This window comes from Muntiacus reevesi, chromosome 5 (assembly GCF_963930625.1).
Source record: "Muntiacus reevesi chromosome 5, mMunRee1.1, whole genome shotgun sequence".
Taxonomy (NCBI): domain Eukaryota; kingdom Metazoa; phylum Chordata; class Mammalia; order Artiodactyla; family Cervidae; genus Muntiacus; species Muntiacus reevesi.
The window spans coordinates 81,680,205-81,695,206 of NC_089253.1; the positions used below are offsets into that span (position 1 = coordinate 81,680,205).

Sequence of the window (15,002 nt, forward strand, 5' to 3'; positions counted from 1 at the left end):
GAGTGGGTTGCCATTTCCTTCTCCATTCAACTGCTTAGTAGAGATAAGTTGAAGGAGAGAAAGAGTAGAAGCAGGAAAACCAACTAGGTGGCAATTTCAGTAATTCAAGTAAGACATGATAGTGGTTTAGATGAAGATAGGACTAAGATGTCAGGCTGTATGAGGATAGATACAATAGAATTTGCTGATAGATTAGATGGGAATATGATAGCAAGAGAAGAATCAAGAATAATTCCAGGGAATCTTGGAGGACAGAATACTCACTTCTGGGGAGGAAGTCAGTGGGAGAAGGAGATTTTGAGGAGAGAATTAAGAGTTCAATTTGGGATGTGTTAAGTTTGAGAAGTCTATTAGATAAACAATTGTGGATATTGAATAGTCAGATATAAAAATCTAGGGTTCAGGGGAGAGCTTAAAAATCATCAGCACTTGTTCTGCTGTGTTTAGTTGTTCAGTCATGTCCAACTCTTTGCAACCCATGGACTGTAGCCTGTAAGTTTCCTCCATGGAATTTGCTAGGCAAGAATACTGAAGTGGGCTGGTATTTCCTACTCCAGGGGATCTTCCCGACCCAGGGATTGAACTCACGTCTCCTACATTGGGAGGTGGATTATTTACCACTGGACCCCTGGGAAGCCACCATCAGCACTTCGGTGGTATTCAAAGCCATTGGACTAGATGAGATCTCCTTAAAGAAACAAAAAAACTGAGGACCAAACCTTGAGCATGCCACTGTTCAGAGGTCAGAGTGATCAGGAAGAACCGCTGATGGAAACTAAGTAGGAGTGGCCAGTGAAGTAGAAGAGTCAAGAGAAAGGAGTATTTCAGAAACCAAGAGGAGAAAGTGTTTTGAAAAGGAAGGAGATGTTGGAAAGACTAATAGTTTACTCAATAAAGAAATTCAGCTGTAGGTGCAAAGAGAACTGACATTCAGAACTTGAAGGTATGCCAGATTTTCTTTTAAATAAAAAAAAAGTTCAATTACATTCACTAACTTATGTTTCCTAAGACAGGAAATGGTTTCGATATATTTAGCCAGAATTTCCTCAAGGCATCTTTCTCTTCTCACTGGGGATCAAAGTTTAGACAGGCCTGGGAAAGATGTGCTCCTTGGAGACAGATTACTTGGTTGAGTAAGGGTCGAAGTTTCTCTTAGCTGTCACATGCATGACACAGAAGGCTAAGGATTATCAGTGATTCCGAACAAGAGTGGCAGATAAAACCTGTCTTCTTGGGGACTTCCCTGGTGGCCCAGTGGCTAAGACTCAGTGATCCCAATGCAAGGGGCCCAGGTTCAATTCCTGGCCAGGGAAGATCCCACATGCCGTGACTAAAGATCCTGCTCCAATGCAGCAAAATAAACAAATTAAATTAAAAACAAAAACCCTCCAAAAGCCTGTTTCCATTGACACTGTCATATTTTGGAAAAGATTTGTTTGAAATATAGAGATTGTAATTAATGAATTAATGCTCCAGTGTGGGAGGATACTAAAATAGACTACTTTCTGTCTCGCCAGAGGTTCCATGGTACAATAGGCTTGAAGAATTTCCCCATTTTTTTTTAAAGAAAAAGGGCTATACAGCCCATGAAGGATGATGTACAGAGGCACTGAGAAACCAATTCTTCACACGTTAGTCTATTCTCTTCTTCAGAAGGCTTAAGAGAAGGCAGGTTCATTACGAGGTTGCTGCTGCTGCTGCTGCTGCTGCTAAGTCACTTCAGTCGTGTCCGACTCTGTGCGATCCCACAGACGGCAGCCCACCAGGCTCCCCGTCCCTGGGATTCTCCAGGCAAGAACACTGGAGTGGGTTGCCATTTCCTTCTCCAATGCATGAAAGTGAAAAGTGAAAGTGAAGTTGCTCAGTCGTGTCCGACTCTTCGAGACCCCATGGACTGCAGCCTACCAGGCTCCTCTGCCCATGGGATTTTCCAGGCAAGAGTACTAGAGTGGGTTGCTATTGTCTTCTCTGATGACGAGGTTGAGGAGACCCTTAATGAACACCTCCAGAGAAAATTTTTAGAGTAGTCATGTGTCCATAACTTTGGGAGGAGCCCTATTGGAGAAGACTGCCTGGAGGGTCTAGGGGACCCTAATCAGGGTCATAGAGGGAGAACTAAGGCTCCAGCTGACAGAGAGGCACTGCCCCTGTCAACAGAGTTGTGGGGAAAATATCTCCAGTGACCTCAGGTTCTCTAGAGACTCCACAGATCACCCCAGGAGAGAAAAATGCAGACTGAAAATTTGCATAAGCAGAGGGCACCAATATCAGATGACAACTTTACCAATCAAGGAGGATTTTCCTCAAAATCCCAGAGGGGCCCAGAGCAGCATCAAAGGTGGTGCTTAAGGAAATGGGAGAAGCTGGCTGTTGTTCCCTCCACTCCTACCTCCCCACCCCCCAAAAGTTCTCCAGGCTACAGCACGCTCTGTTTTAGAGGATTGACAGAAGAGTTTTCTATGAGTTTTAATGTGTCAGTATTACAATATTCCAGACTTTATATTACTTGAAACTGATTAGAAAGGCTTTGAGAACTGATAAAATGTCAACCAAGGGCAGTGAAGAATAGGTGGAAAGACAATATTTGAAATGAGTAGTACCAAAGAGAATAAAATTACTTTTTGCTTGCACAGTGCTGGACAAAGGAGCCTGGCAGGCTCCATGGGGTCGAAAAAGAGTGGAACAGGACTTAGCTCACTCAGTAAATTGGTTACATTTGCATATACTTTTCCTACTTGGGGGAGTGAGATTCAGGTATAATTAGCATATGCTTTTTATTGCATTAGAATTATTGCATCAATAAAATTTACCATTTCAATCATTTTAAATGTACAATTCAGTGGCATTAAGTAATTCGCAATTTTGTGCAACTATCTCTACTATCCATTTCCAGAACATCTGCATCGCCCCAAACTGAGGTCCTGTACCCATTGACCACTAATTCCTCATTTCTTCCTCCCCTCTGGTGACTACTACTCTACTCTCTGTTACTATAAATTTGTCTATTCTAGGTACCTCTTATAAGTGGAATCTATAATATTTGTCCTTTTGTGTCAGGCTTACTTCACTCAACCTAAGGTTTTCAAGGTTCATCTATGTTGTAGCATGTATTGGAATTTCATTTATCTCCATTACTGAGTAATATTTCATTGTATGTACATACCACATTTTTTATTCATTTGCCTATTAATGAACATTTGCTTTATTTCCACCTGTTGGCTATTGTGAATAATACTGCTATGAACACTTGTGTACAAATACATGTTCCAGTCCCTGCTTTCAATTCTTTTGGCTATACTTCTAGGAGCAGAATTACTGGATCATTGATAAATGTGCTTAACTTTCAGAGGAACTGCCAAACTGTTTCCACAGTGGCTACACCATTTTTCATTCTCAGTAGTGGCACAGCAGGGTTCTAACTCCTCCACATTCTTTCAATGCTTTTTAGTTTCCTTTTTGTTGCTGTTTTTAGTTTTTTATAATAGTCATCCTATTAGGTCTGAAGTGGTATTTCATTGTGGTTTTGATTTGCATTTTTCTAACAACTAAAGACCCTTTATTTTAAATTTTATTTAAATTTTAATTAAAAGATGCTCCCAGGAAGGAAAGCTATGACAAACCTAGACAGCAAATTAAAAAGCAGAGACATCACTTTGTGACAAAGGTCTATGTTGTCAAAGCTATGGTTTTTCCAGTAGTCCTATATAGATGTGACCATCAAGAAGACTAAGCGCAGAACTGATGCTTTCAAATTGTGGTGCTGGAGAAGACTCTTGAGAGTCCCTTGGACTGCAAGGAGATCAAACCAGTCAATCCTAAAGGAAATCAACCCTGAATATTCATTGGAAGGACTGATGCTGAAGCTCCAATCCTTTGACCACCTGATGCAAAGAGTCAACTCATTGAAAAAGACACTGATGATGGGAAAGACCGAAGGCAAAAGGAGAAGGAGGTGGCTGAGAATGTGAAATGGCTAGCTAGCATCACTGACTCAACGGACATGAATTCGAGAAAACTTCAGAAGACAGTGGAGGACAAAGGAGCCTGGTATGCTATAGTCCATTTCCTTCCATGGTTGCCATTTCCTTCTCCCTGGGATCTTCCCTACCCAGGGATCAAACCTGTGTCTCTTTCATCTTCTGCATTAGGAATTAGATTCTCTACAACTAGTGCCATCTGAAAACCCCAAGTATAATAGATAACCTTAACAACTCATAGTATTATAAAAACAAATCTACCAAAATTCTTAAACATTTGCCAAAAGCCTCTTATTCTTTTTTTCCTTCACTATTATTCCTCTTACATAGGCATTGCCTTGGACTTTAAAGCCAAAGTCATTTTACTAAAATAGCCAAGAACCTGAGGCCAATCACTGATCACCTACTTCTCTGCCCTTATTTTGCAATTCTCATTCCAGCCAGCCACATTGATTTATTTTTCCTCCAATATGTCAAGCATGGACCCATTCCATTACATCTACCCTTGTGCCTGTTATACTCAGGGTGGCTATGTGTAACCATGCTATACAAAATAACAAACTCTGCCCTCCCTCCCAAATACCTTTTATCTGCCTTCAGTTCAGTCACTCAGTCATGTCCGACTCTTTGTGACCCCATGGACTGCAGCACGCCAGGCTTCCCTGTCCATCACCAACACTTGGAGCTTACTCAAACTCATGTCCATTGTGTCGGTGATGCCATCCAACCATCTCATCCTCTGTCATCCCCTTCTCCTCCTGCCTTCAATCTTTCTCAGCATCAGGGCCTTTCCCAATGAGTGAGTTCTTCACACCAGGTGGCCAAAGTATTGGAGCTTCAGCTTCAGCATCAGTCCTTCCAATGAATATTCAGGACTGATTTCCTTTAGGAATTAAAGATAATTAGGAATTATCTGCCTTAATTATCTTTTAAATTTTTTATGTATTTATTTGTTTTTGGCTGTGCTGGGTCTTCACTGCGGTGTGAGCAGGGGCTGCTCTGTAGTTGCAGGGCTCAGTAGTTGTGGTTCCCAGGCTCTAAAGCAAGGGTTCAATAGTTGTGGCACACAGTGCTAATTGCTGAGGCATGAGGGATCTTCCCCCACCAGGGATCCAACCCTTGTCTCCTTCATTGGCACCACTGAGCTACCAGGAAAGCCCTGCCTTATTTTTCTTAATGCCACATTTCACAACACTATTTATGTACTTAGTTGATAATTGTCTGTTCTCCCAACACCACCACAATGTAAAGTTTATGAGCAGGGACTCAGCACCAATGAATGAATGAATGCTTTAGGGAAAAATATGGTCCTTCTTCATACATTCAACTAATATTTATTGAGACCTTACTGTAGACTAGGCAGTAAACATAGTCAACATTAAATATATAGAACTTGTTAAACGGTTGCATAAATCTAAAATACAAAATTATATGATTTTTTTTTTTTTTTAAGAAGTGGGTGGGTTAATCTCACAGGTAAGTCCAGACTGGAAGCCTTAAGGACAAATCAAGATTTTGAGGGCAGAGCACACTGCCCCTCAGCTATTGCTCAATGCACCATGATGGAGAGCAACCCTGCCCTGACGATTAGACCTTACCTCCAAAACACTTGTAATGGGAGTTCACTGACACTACTCATTCTCAACCGATCCTTTGAGTAGAGGTGGGAGGAGGCACACACCTTCGTGGAGGGCAGGTCCTTTGCCCTTGAGCAGACACTGTGCAGGCCAGCGGTGCCCAGGGCAGTCTGCGGGTCTGGATAGTGACTGCATCCTCCTTGAGCCCTTTTGTGGTTTGCGTAGAGGCAGTGGCGCAGCCCTGTAATGACTGATCGGTTCACAGACCTGTGTTTAACTTGCCGTCTATTTTCACAGTATAAAAGGTCAGAGGAGGTGTTCTGCTTCAAACACAGAGACCACCTCTTCACCTGCTAGATGTGGTGCGGAGCTGGAAGGTGGCCGCAGCGAGGGCCTTAGTGACGGGGTGTATCCATTTCTACTGCAAGGAGAACACGAAGGACAATATGAGCAGGCCTGGGGTGCTGCTTGGGTTTGCATTAAATGTGCGACACCATTTGGCAGCGGTTCCTAACAGCTTCCTGGGAGGGGAGAAGCCAAGGCTAGGAGTCGCTCGTGTAACCCCCTCGTGAGCACGTGGTGGGCCAGAAACCCCTAAATGTTCCTGAACGAGTGAGTGAATGGTGAACGCCAAGAGGTCTTCCGGCTGGGCTGGGGGAAGGGTGGGGATGCGAAATGAGGAGCCACCGAGGTCGATCTCCCTTCTGGCTCTCACGGAGTTGGAGCCGAAATACAGGTTGGGGCGGGAGAAAAGGGCCGAGAGCGCGCGGACTCAGTCAAGACTGCGACAGGGGGCGGGATTAGAGGCGCGCCGGGATGGGCGGGGCTACAAGGCGAGTCGGGGCGGGACTACAGTGGCGGGAAGGGGCGGGGTTACGAGGCGCGCCAGGGGCGGGGCAAAGCCGTGGAGACGCATCTAAAACCGTCTAGTGCCACAGGGCGCCCTGCGCCCCGCCCAGAACCAAGCGCGCCGGCGCCGGTCGTGCCAGCCGGGAGGCGCGGCGGAGGCCGCCGGAAGGGCGGGGTAGTCAAGCCTCACCCCGCCTGTCAGCGAGGGCGCCTACTAGCGCATGGTGCTTTTGCTTGGCTCCGTGGGGCTTCCGGGCGTGGGCAGCAACCTGCTAGTGCTCGTCATCTACCCCAAGTTACCGCGGCTCCTCAACCCCGCCCGCCTCCTCCTGCTCCGCGTCAGCCTCGGCGATCTGCTACCGTCCGTCCTCCGGGCCGCGCTGGCTTTCTCGTTCGCCCTGAGGGGCAGCAGGGTGGGGAGCACCACGATCGGCGAATGGGCTTCAGCAACAGCCTGTGAGGTGAGTGATCCGGGTGGACCTCCCTCCCGCCCTTGCTCCCGGCCCCGCCCCCTCCCGCTTCGGGTCTCAGCCTCGCAGCGGGGCTCCCCTGACTTCACCTCCCCACTGACCTCTATTCCTCTGACCTCCCCTCCTGCCCAGCCCCGACTTCTCTCTCGTGATCTCACCTTCCGCCCATCTCACCCCCTCCGCCCACCTCTCCTCCTCCCCCGCTGACCTCGTCCTCACGCGCTCGCTCTTTCCCAGTGCTCATCAGGCCCCACGCCCACCCAAACCCCAGCCTGTCTGCAGCCCCGCTCCCCAGGGCACCAGTTCCTCCATACCCCATCTCTGGTCGCTGTCCTGCTCCTCTGCTTCTCTGCTTTCTGTCTCCTCATTTAATTCAACAGGGCATGAGACAATAGCTTATACACTTTGAGGAAAGAAATTAAGGGCCGTGGGGTTAAGAGATTCAAGGGCAAAAGTGACTTGTGAAAGTTGGGAGACGGTGATGAGATCTAATCCCTATATTAATTTTCTAAAATGAGAGATATAAACCTAACATAGTCGCGATGTGTAAATTCTTTTTAAAAATTTGCCCATCAGCAGTTGTAAACCTTTGACTGCTTCCTAGGAAGTGAGATAGTTTTATTCAGGTCCTCAGAATGCACATTGGCATATACCCTATTAGCTATTTTTTCTGTGTTTTCTTCCTTATAGTTTCCAGCACACGAAAGTCTCAGGTGAGATTGCAAATGGATGAGAGAATCCCAACTCAAAATGAACATATAATTAGCTGTGAAACCAGTAGGTTTCACTAAAATAGAACTTGATAATACAATACTCTTAATCCAGATGCAAGATTTAAGTCTCACTGACACTTGGCATTTTGAGAGATGAACCACCCAGCATTTCATTGAAGACATTATTTTCTAAGGTTGAAAAAGAAATTATCATTTTGTATGTGCTCCAGAAATTTCATTTGTACAAAAGTTTGAAATAGAAATGTATATTTCTCAAGTCTTAAATTTCCTTTAAAAAAAAAAATCCTAAAAATCATTGATAATTCATTACTGCTTTTATCTTGGCAAGTTTACAAGAATAAGATCTTTGTAGCATTATCAATGGCACCCCACTCCAGTACTCTTGCCTGGAAAATCCCATGGACGGAGGAGCCTGGTAGGCTGCAGTCCATGGGGTCCCTAAGAGTTGGACATGACTGAGCGACTTCACTTTCACTTTTCACTTTCATGCATTGGAGAAGGAAATGGCAACCCACTCCAGTGTTCTTGCCTGGAGAATCCCAGGGACGGGGGAGCCTGGTGGGCTGCCGTCTATGGGGTCGCACAGAGTCGGACATGACTGAAGTGACTTAGCAGCAGCAGCAGCATTATCAAGAGTATTTTCTTATTCACCAACCTTCTATGTGATGACAAACCCTGATATCATATTTGTTATGATTCCTTTTTTGTATGTTGAGGGACACAAGAAAATTCATAGAAATCATAATTTTATTTGATTGTCTCAATGATTCTAATATTCTACTACTACCTACCCCTTCCTTAATAAGCACTTAAAGTTCTTATCTTCAAGAAGTGCATTTTCTGTGCTGGGAAATTCAGTTTCTATTCTAACTCAGTGCCTGGGAGTTTGGAAACAAGGGTATGTTGAGTTTTTTATTAGTACCAGCATTTGCTTTCTTCCTCATCCCTTCTATCTTGTGGCCTCAACCTACTGTAATCTTCTTTTCTCTTCCATCCTTTTCCTCCCTCTTCATCCCTGCTGCATTCCCACCCCAATCTGAAAGGATTTTCTAAGACTGCTAGAAATGTTCACCACACAGTATTTTGCCTGGCCACTACTCTCTTTTTCTGAGCATCTCGTTAGTGCTTTCAACAATGACTTTAACCTGCTTTTAAGTTAGAGGTGGAAACGCTGGGACAGAACCTTCTGAGTTTTGTTCAAGCCCTGGGAGACAGATCAATAGTGGATTATGATAGAGCTGAAAACATTTTTGTTGTTTAATTGCTAAGTTGTGTTTGACTCTTTGTGACCCCATGGACTGTAGCCCACCAGGCTTCTCTGTCTATGGGATTTCCCAGGCAAGAATACTGGAGTGGGTTGCCACAATCCCAGGGGATCTTCTCAACCCAGGGATGGAACCTGTGTCTACTGCATTGACAGGCAGATTCTGGAGTAAATTCCAAACATTGTGCTTCTAGGTAAGAGTTAAAGATAAAGAGAGGGAGGGTGCTTTCCTCATTGTTAGCCCTAAGCAAGAACTAACTAACCCTGGAGTAGTGAAGGGCAGGACATTCTAAAATACCAAAAGTGACTGCTTACTTCAGAGGCTTCTAGAGAGGCTGCTCTGTCAAGTGGAAAGACCACTGGCCTGATGGTGTGAGCATGGGTGCCACTCAATCCTGTGACTAACCCATCATGTGGACTCTCCCAGTCACTTAATCTCTCCAGCCATCAGTTCTCTTACCTGGGGTTACAGGGTAATTTAGCTCAATGTTCTTTAAGGTTGTTCTGTCCTGCCTTATATTACGAGAATTCCTTTGATACCTGTAGGTTAGGAGGTGGCTGGTTTCAGCACTTATGGCTTATATCCTCTGTCTTACTCCCAACCCTCTGCTATATCCCCTTCTAAGCCCAAAATAAGTACATATGTGGTTACACTTCTTCACATACCCTCATGGGTTCTGTCTTCCTCTCCATACCCTGCAGGAAGAAAGCAGAATAAGTAATTCACATATATATATGAGTAGGCCAGGCAACCACTTCATTCTGTGCTCAATTCCTGGTTTCTTAGGGAATGTTGTTTCTTAGGGAATGCTGAAAGCAAGTGGAATCCCTAATATTCTTCAGTCACAAGCTTTGATCAGAAAAGACAATGAAGATTGCCATCTCACTTAAACTGAACTACCAATTCAGTGAATTAGTCACTTTAAGTTCCAATTGAATGGCTTGTTATATGGGTATCCAGGATAATTAGTCATCTCAGCCTAGGCAGGCCCAGTATGCACTGATCCAGGTTTCAGTAAGTGTAGCAGTAGGAAAAATCAGAGCTCAAGAAACTCACTCTTACCATGCAATGATGAGTGATAGAAAGGCCACCACACATGTGGTGTGTGTAAGAACTTCCAAGTGAGTATGCCTTTCAGCCCTTTGGCTATTGCACCTCTGGCCACACGTCCCACCATGCAGGTGTTCTGCACATGGAATACAACCAGAATGATGCTGCAGATTAACAGGAGAGACTTTCTTTACTACCACGTCCTACCCCTTCAAAAATGAGAGCAACAAACAACATGCTAATCTTGGCAGAGGACGTTTAGACAGACCTTCATCTTGAGATGAAGAGATTCAGTCTCAGAGCTAGGGTCTCACAAAATACATATCACCCTATGTTGACATGGGTTTTAGAAGCAGTACTTCAGTCACTCAGTTGTGTCTGACTCCTTGTGACCCCGTGGACTGCAGCACGCCAGGCTTCCCTGTCCTTCACTATTTCCCAGAGTTTGCTCACTCATGTCCATTAAGTCAATGATGCCATCCAACCATCTCATCCTCTGTCGTCCCCTTCTCCTCCTGTCCTCAATCTTTCCCAGCATCAAGATCTTTTCCAATGAGTCAGCTTTTTGTATTAGGTGGCCAAAGTATTGGAGCTTCAGCTTCAGCATCAGTCCTTCCAATGAAGTAAATGTTATTTTATGTTGCAGTGTTTTAACAATGGACCCAGGACTTTTCCTTTTTAACTTACACCTAAAAAACACACCTGTGCATATGCATATTTGTATAAGGATTTCTTACAAATATGTTTTCAGTAGACTGATTCTTTTATATACCTAAACATTTTAATATGCTAGTTATTTTATTGAATTAATCCTCTTCTGATTATAGCAGTGGCCCATTCAATTGAAATAGTCTCATGTTGTTTCCGTAAGAGCCTAAGGGTGGGTGGGGTATGAGAAAGTCTTCTATTCATTTGTCTTAGAAGCATCCACAGACTGTATGGGCCACAGAAATATGCATAATCACAGCAGCATGCACATAGTATATAGTATGTTTCCATAAACACAGTGGAGCCACATGTTACTTGCAATTTAATCTCCTAGTTGTGTACCATTTATTCAAATACTTAAAACCAAAGTTATAGAATTGTATTATGCTAATTCTTTATTTTTGTGAGATGTTGTTATATCCATTCTTCACTGTTGAATTGCCTGACTTGGAGAACTCAAGTCTATATCTTTTGCTTATTTTCAAGAAGTTAGAAAACATGTGAGAAAGCATGTAATGACTTGCTTTAGTAGAATTTTATGTCCTGATATCAAGTCGTGCTCCATAGGATTATAATTATTGATGCTTGAAATTATTATTCTCTTAGTATTGTTTATAATTGTATTCTTTCTTGAATTTTCTCCTTTCAGAGCAGAATTCCATTCACAAATGCATATGTGATACATTTTGACATTCACTGCTAAGATGAAACACAGAAATGAACACCGTATACTTGTTTTATTAATCTCAGATATTAGATGTACTTTATCATGGTTTTATGCTACTGACCTATAAGAAAATAATACTAAAAAAGGATAGCAGTTGAATACCTGGGACCTGCAACTTCAGTATTTCTGGGATGATCTGGAATATCACAAGGAGAGATTTTATTACAGCATATTCACACCTTCTCTGAACCCTCAGCGCAGATTCATACACATTTTCTTCATTAGAAGTTGTCACCAGACACTTTTCCAGGATGGCCAACAGTCTCCCAACAGAGTTTGATGTGATAGTGATGGGGACAGGTCTGCCTGAATCCATCCTTGCCGCTGCATGTTCCAGAAGTGGTCAAAGGGTTCTGCATCTTGATTCAAAAAGTTACTATGGGGGAAACTGGGCTAGTTTCAGCTTTCCAGGATTGCTGTCCTGGTTGAAAGAACATCGGCAAAACAGTGACACTGGGGAAGAAAGCCCTGCTGCATGGCAAGACATGATCCATGAAACAGAAGAAGCCATCCCTCTTTGCAAGAAGGATGAAACCATTCAACACGCTGAAGTTTTTTGTTATGCCAGTCAGGGCATGGATGGCAATATTGAAGAGCTTGATGCTCTGCAGAAAAATCCTTCTTGTGTAGCATCTAGTACCCTCATAAAACCTCTGAATTCTGCATGCTTGTCTGAGGAAACACACTCATCACACGTTACTAGCTATGAAGTGCCTACACAAGACACTCCAAAAAACAATGAAGAAATAACTGATACAGCAGAAACTTCTGTGAAAGAAGAATATTGTGAGTATAATACTTATAAACACACAGTTTCAGATGGCACTAAAGATGAAATCAAACCTGCATTGGAAGACAACAGTGTGCCACCAAAGAGAAAGAGGATTACTTACTCTCAAATAGTTAAAGAAGGCAGGAGGTTTAATATTGATCTGTCATCGAAGCTGCTTTATTCTCAAGGACTATTAATTGATCTGTTAATCAAATCAAATGTTAGTCGTTACGCAGAATTTAAAAATGTCACTAGGATTCTTGCATTTCGAGAAGGAAAAGTAGAGCAGGTGCCTTGTTCCAGAGCAGATGTCTTTAATAGCAAAGAGCTCAGTATGGTTGAAAAGAGGATGCTAATGAAGTTTCTTACATTTTGTTTAGATTATGAACAACATCCAGAGGAATACCAAGCTTTCACACAATGCTCATTTTCAGAGTACTTGAAAACCAAAAAATTAACCCCCAGCCTCCAACATTTTATACTTCACTCGATTGCTATGACGTCAGAATCATCTTGCACTACAGTAGATGGCCTTAAAGCAACAAAAAACTTTCTTCAGTGTCTTGGACGGTTTGGCAACACTCCCTTTTTATTTCCCTTATATGGCCAAGGCGAAATTCCCCAGTGTTTCTGCAGGATGTGTGCAGTTTTCGGTGGAATATATTGTCTTCGCCATAAAGTACAATGCCTTGTAGTTGACAGAGAATCTGGAAGATGTAAAGCAATTATAGATCACCTTGGTCAAAGGATCAATGCTAAATATTTCATTGTGGAGGATAGTTACCTGTCTGAGGAAACATGTTCGAGTGTGCAGTACAAGCAGATCTCCAGGGCAGTGCTCATTACGGATCAGTCTGTCCTAAAGACAGATTCAGATCAGCAGATTTCCATTTTGACAGTACCTCCGGTGGAACCAGGAGCACATGCTGTCCGAATCACTGAATTGTGTTCTTCAACCATGACATGCATGAAAGACACCTACCTGGTACATCTGACCTGTTCATCTTCCAAAACAGCAAGAGAAGACTTAGAATCAGTGGTGAAGAAATTATTCACCCCGTATTCTGAGACAGAAGTAGACCAGGAAGAACTTCCGAAGCCAGAACTCTTGTGGGCTCTTTATTTTAACATGAGAGATTCCTCGGGAGTCAGCCGAAGCTCTTATAGTGGCTTGCCTTCCAACGTTTATGTCTGCACTGGGCCTGACTGTGGACTCGGAAGTGAGCATGCCGTCAAGCAAGCTGAAACACTCTTCCACGAGATCTTTCCAAGTGAAGAATTCTGCCCCCCGCCTCCAAATCCGGAAGACATTTTCTTCGACAGTGATGAAAAGCCAGCAGAGCCTCTTGGAACCAATAATATAATAATGGCCAAACTAGAATCCTCTGAAGGGAGCAAAAACCTAGAAAGTTCAGGGAAGCAATTTCAAAACTAGAAAGAAAAAAAAACAAACTGGAAATGCTACTTTGGGTCTTCGTCCTGGCATCAGAATATTCTCATTTAAAGGACAGTTTCCTGTATGAGTAATTAGATGTGGTTATATGATGAATGCCATGCAGATGTTGTTTATAATTCTCTTTGTGACTTTCAGTCATTGGATGCCTTTGTTAACCTATCAGTAACTAATTTATTGGTTATTGGACTTGCTTTTGTTTCAGAATGGGCTCCATGGCCCAGAATTAGATTTATTTTAGTACTGGGTATATATGTGAGAGTTCCATGTTAGCAGTGGTGCTTAAAGGAAAATGATATTAAATCTGCTGATTATCTTCAAATTTCACTATCATCTACAGAATGGTGATATCTAAAGAATATTTTAATTATTTTTACAGCTATTACAGTTGCTACCACCTCTGAGTAGTGAAACAAACACACACAGAGGAAATTATGTGGGTCTTTTGTTTATAATATAAACATATAGATATGGTGGCAGCAATAGCAACTAATGCAAGTGCCAATGTGATAAAATATGTTTGTAATTGTTGGAAGAATAGTTTTGCATGATCTTTTATTTGTGAAGGTGATGTTTAGAATGCATCTTGCAGTTTAATTCTCTTGCTTGACCCTTGTAATCAATGAGGTAGTGATGTCACCCCAGTCTTATACATTGGAAAGAGTCAGAGAGTTCAGTTAGTAGTTGCAAAGCTCATTCTTGGGAGGTTTGGTCCAGAGAAAATCTAGGGGGGAAGATTAATTCTGGTTCAATACTTTAGAAAATTTCTGCAGAGCACTGCTCTGGCACCTAAAAGAAAAGAACTTCTAAGTAATTCAGGCTAAAGAAAAAATAAACTGCTCCAGGAAAAATATTTCAGAATGCCTGTTCTGAAATTGCTAAGGGGAAACTGAGTGAAGCATTTTTAACCTAGGATTACAGATGGTTTTAGAAGTCCATCTGTGAGTCGATTTCCCAAGATTTCTCAATGAAAGTGAAGCACACCATCTTGTTGGCCCCACCACTTTAATTAGTAACACTGCAGTTGTTAGGAGTCAATGGGAGGAAGCTTTACCATGTCCCTTTGGCTGTGTCCCAGCAAGTGACAAGGTGCACGCCTTCATAATCAGCTCCTGCCTCTTAGCTGTTACCTAGAAGATAGAAACATTTTTTTCCAGAACCACAAGAAGTTATAAAGCTGCCTATATTCTAGCAGGGCAAGCTTGTGGAACTGTCAGAAGAAGTAAACTTCCTTCCTAAGTCACCATTTCCATTCCTCAGACAGAGAATGATAATCCTATAGGAAATAAGCCCTTTAATTACAATTTTTTGCCCTGGAACAGAGCATTTACTATGTGCTACGCACTTATTGTACTCTCTCATTATAGTTTCTCAATAACTCTGTGAGGCAGATAATACATTTTCAGAGAGGAAATAAAGA

The 15,002-nt window shown here is 42.9% G+C and overlaps 1 protein-coding gene across 2 annotated transcripts; it reads left to right on the forward strand.

The window, feature by feature from the left end:
- The first annotated feature begins 6,513 nt into the window (after positions 1–6,513).
- On the forward strand, positions 6,514–14,726 carry CHML (CHM like Rab escort protein). 2 transcript variants are annotated; one of them, XM_065935645.1, is made up of 2 exons: positions 6,514–6,864; positions 11,280–14,726. In XM_065935645.1, the coding sequence occupies exon 2, from the start codon at positions 11,609–11,611 to the stop codon at positions 13,562–13,564; it is 1,956 nt and encodes a 651-aa protein (XP_065791717.1). In that variant the 5' UTR covers positions 6,514–6,864; positions 11,280–11,608; the 3' UTR covers positions 13,565–14,726. The 2 variants fall into 2 exon arrangements, with proteins under 2 accessions (XP_065791717.1, XP_065791718.1); XM_065935646.1 differs by having other exon boundaries at positions 11,285–14,726.
- Positions 14,727–15,002: the final 276 nt, after the last annotated feature.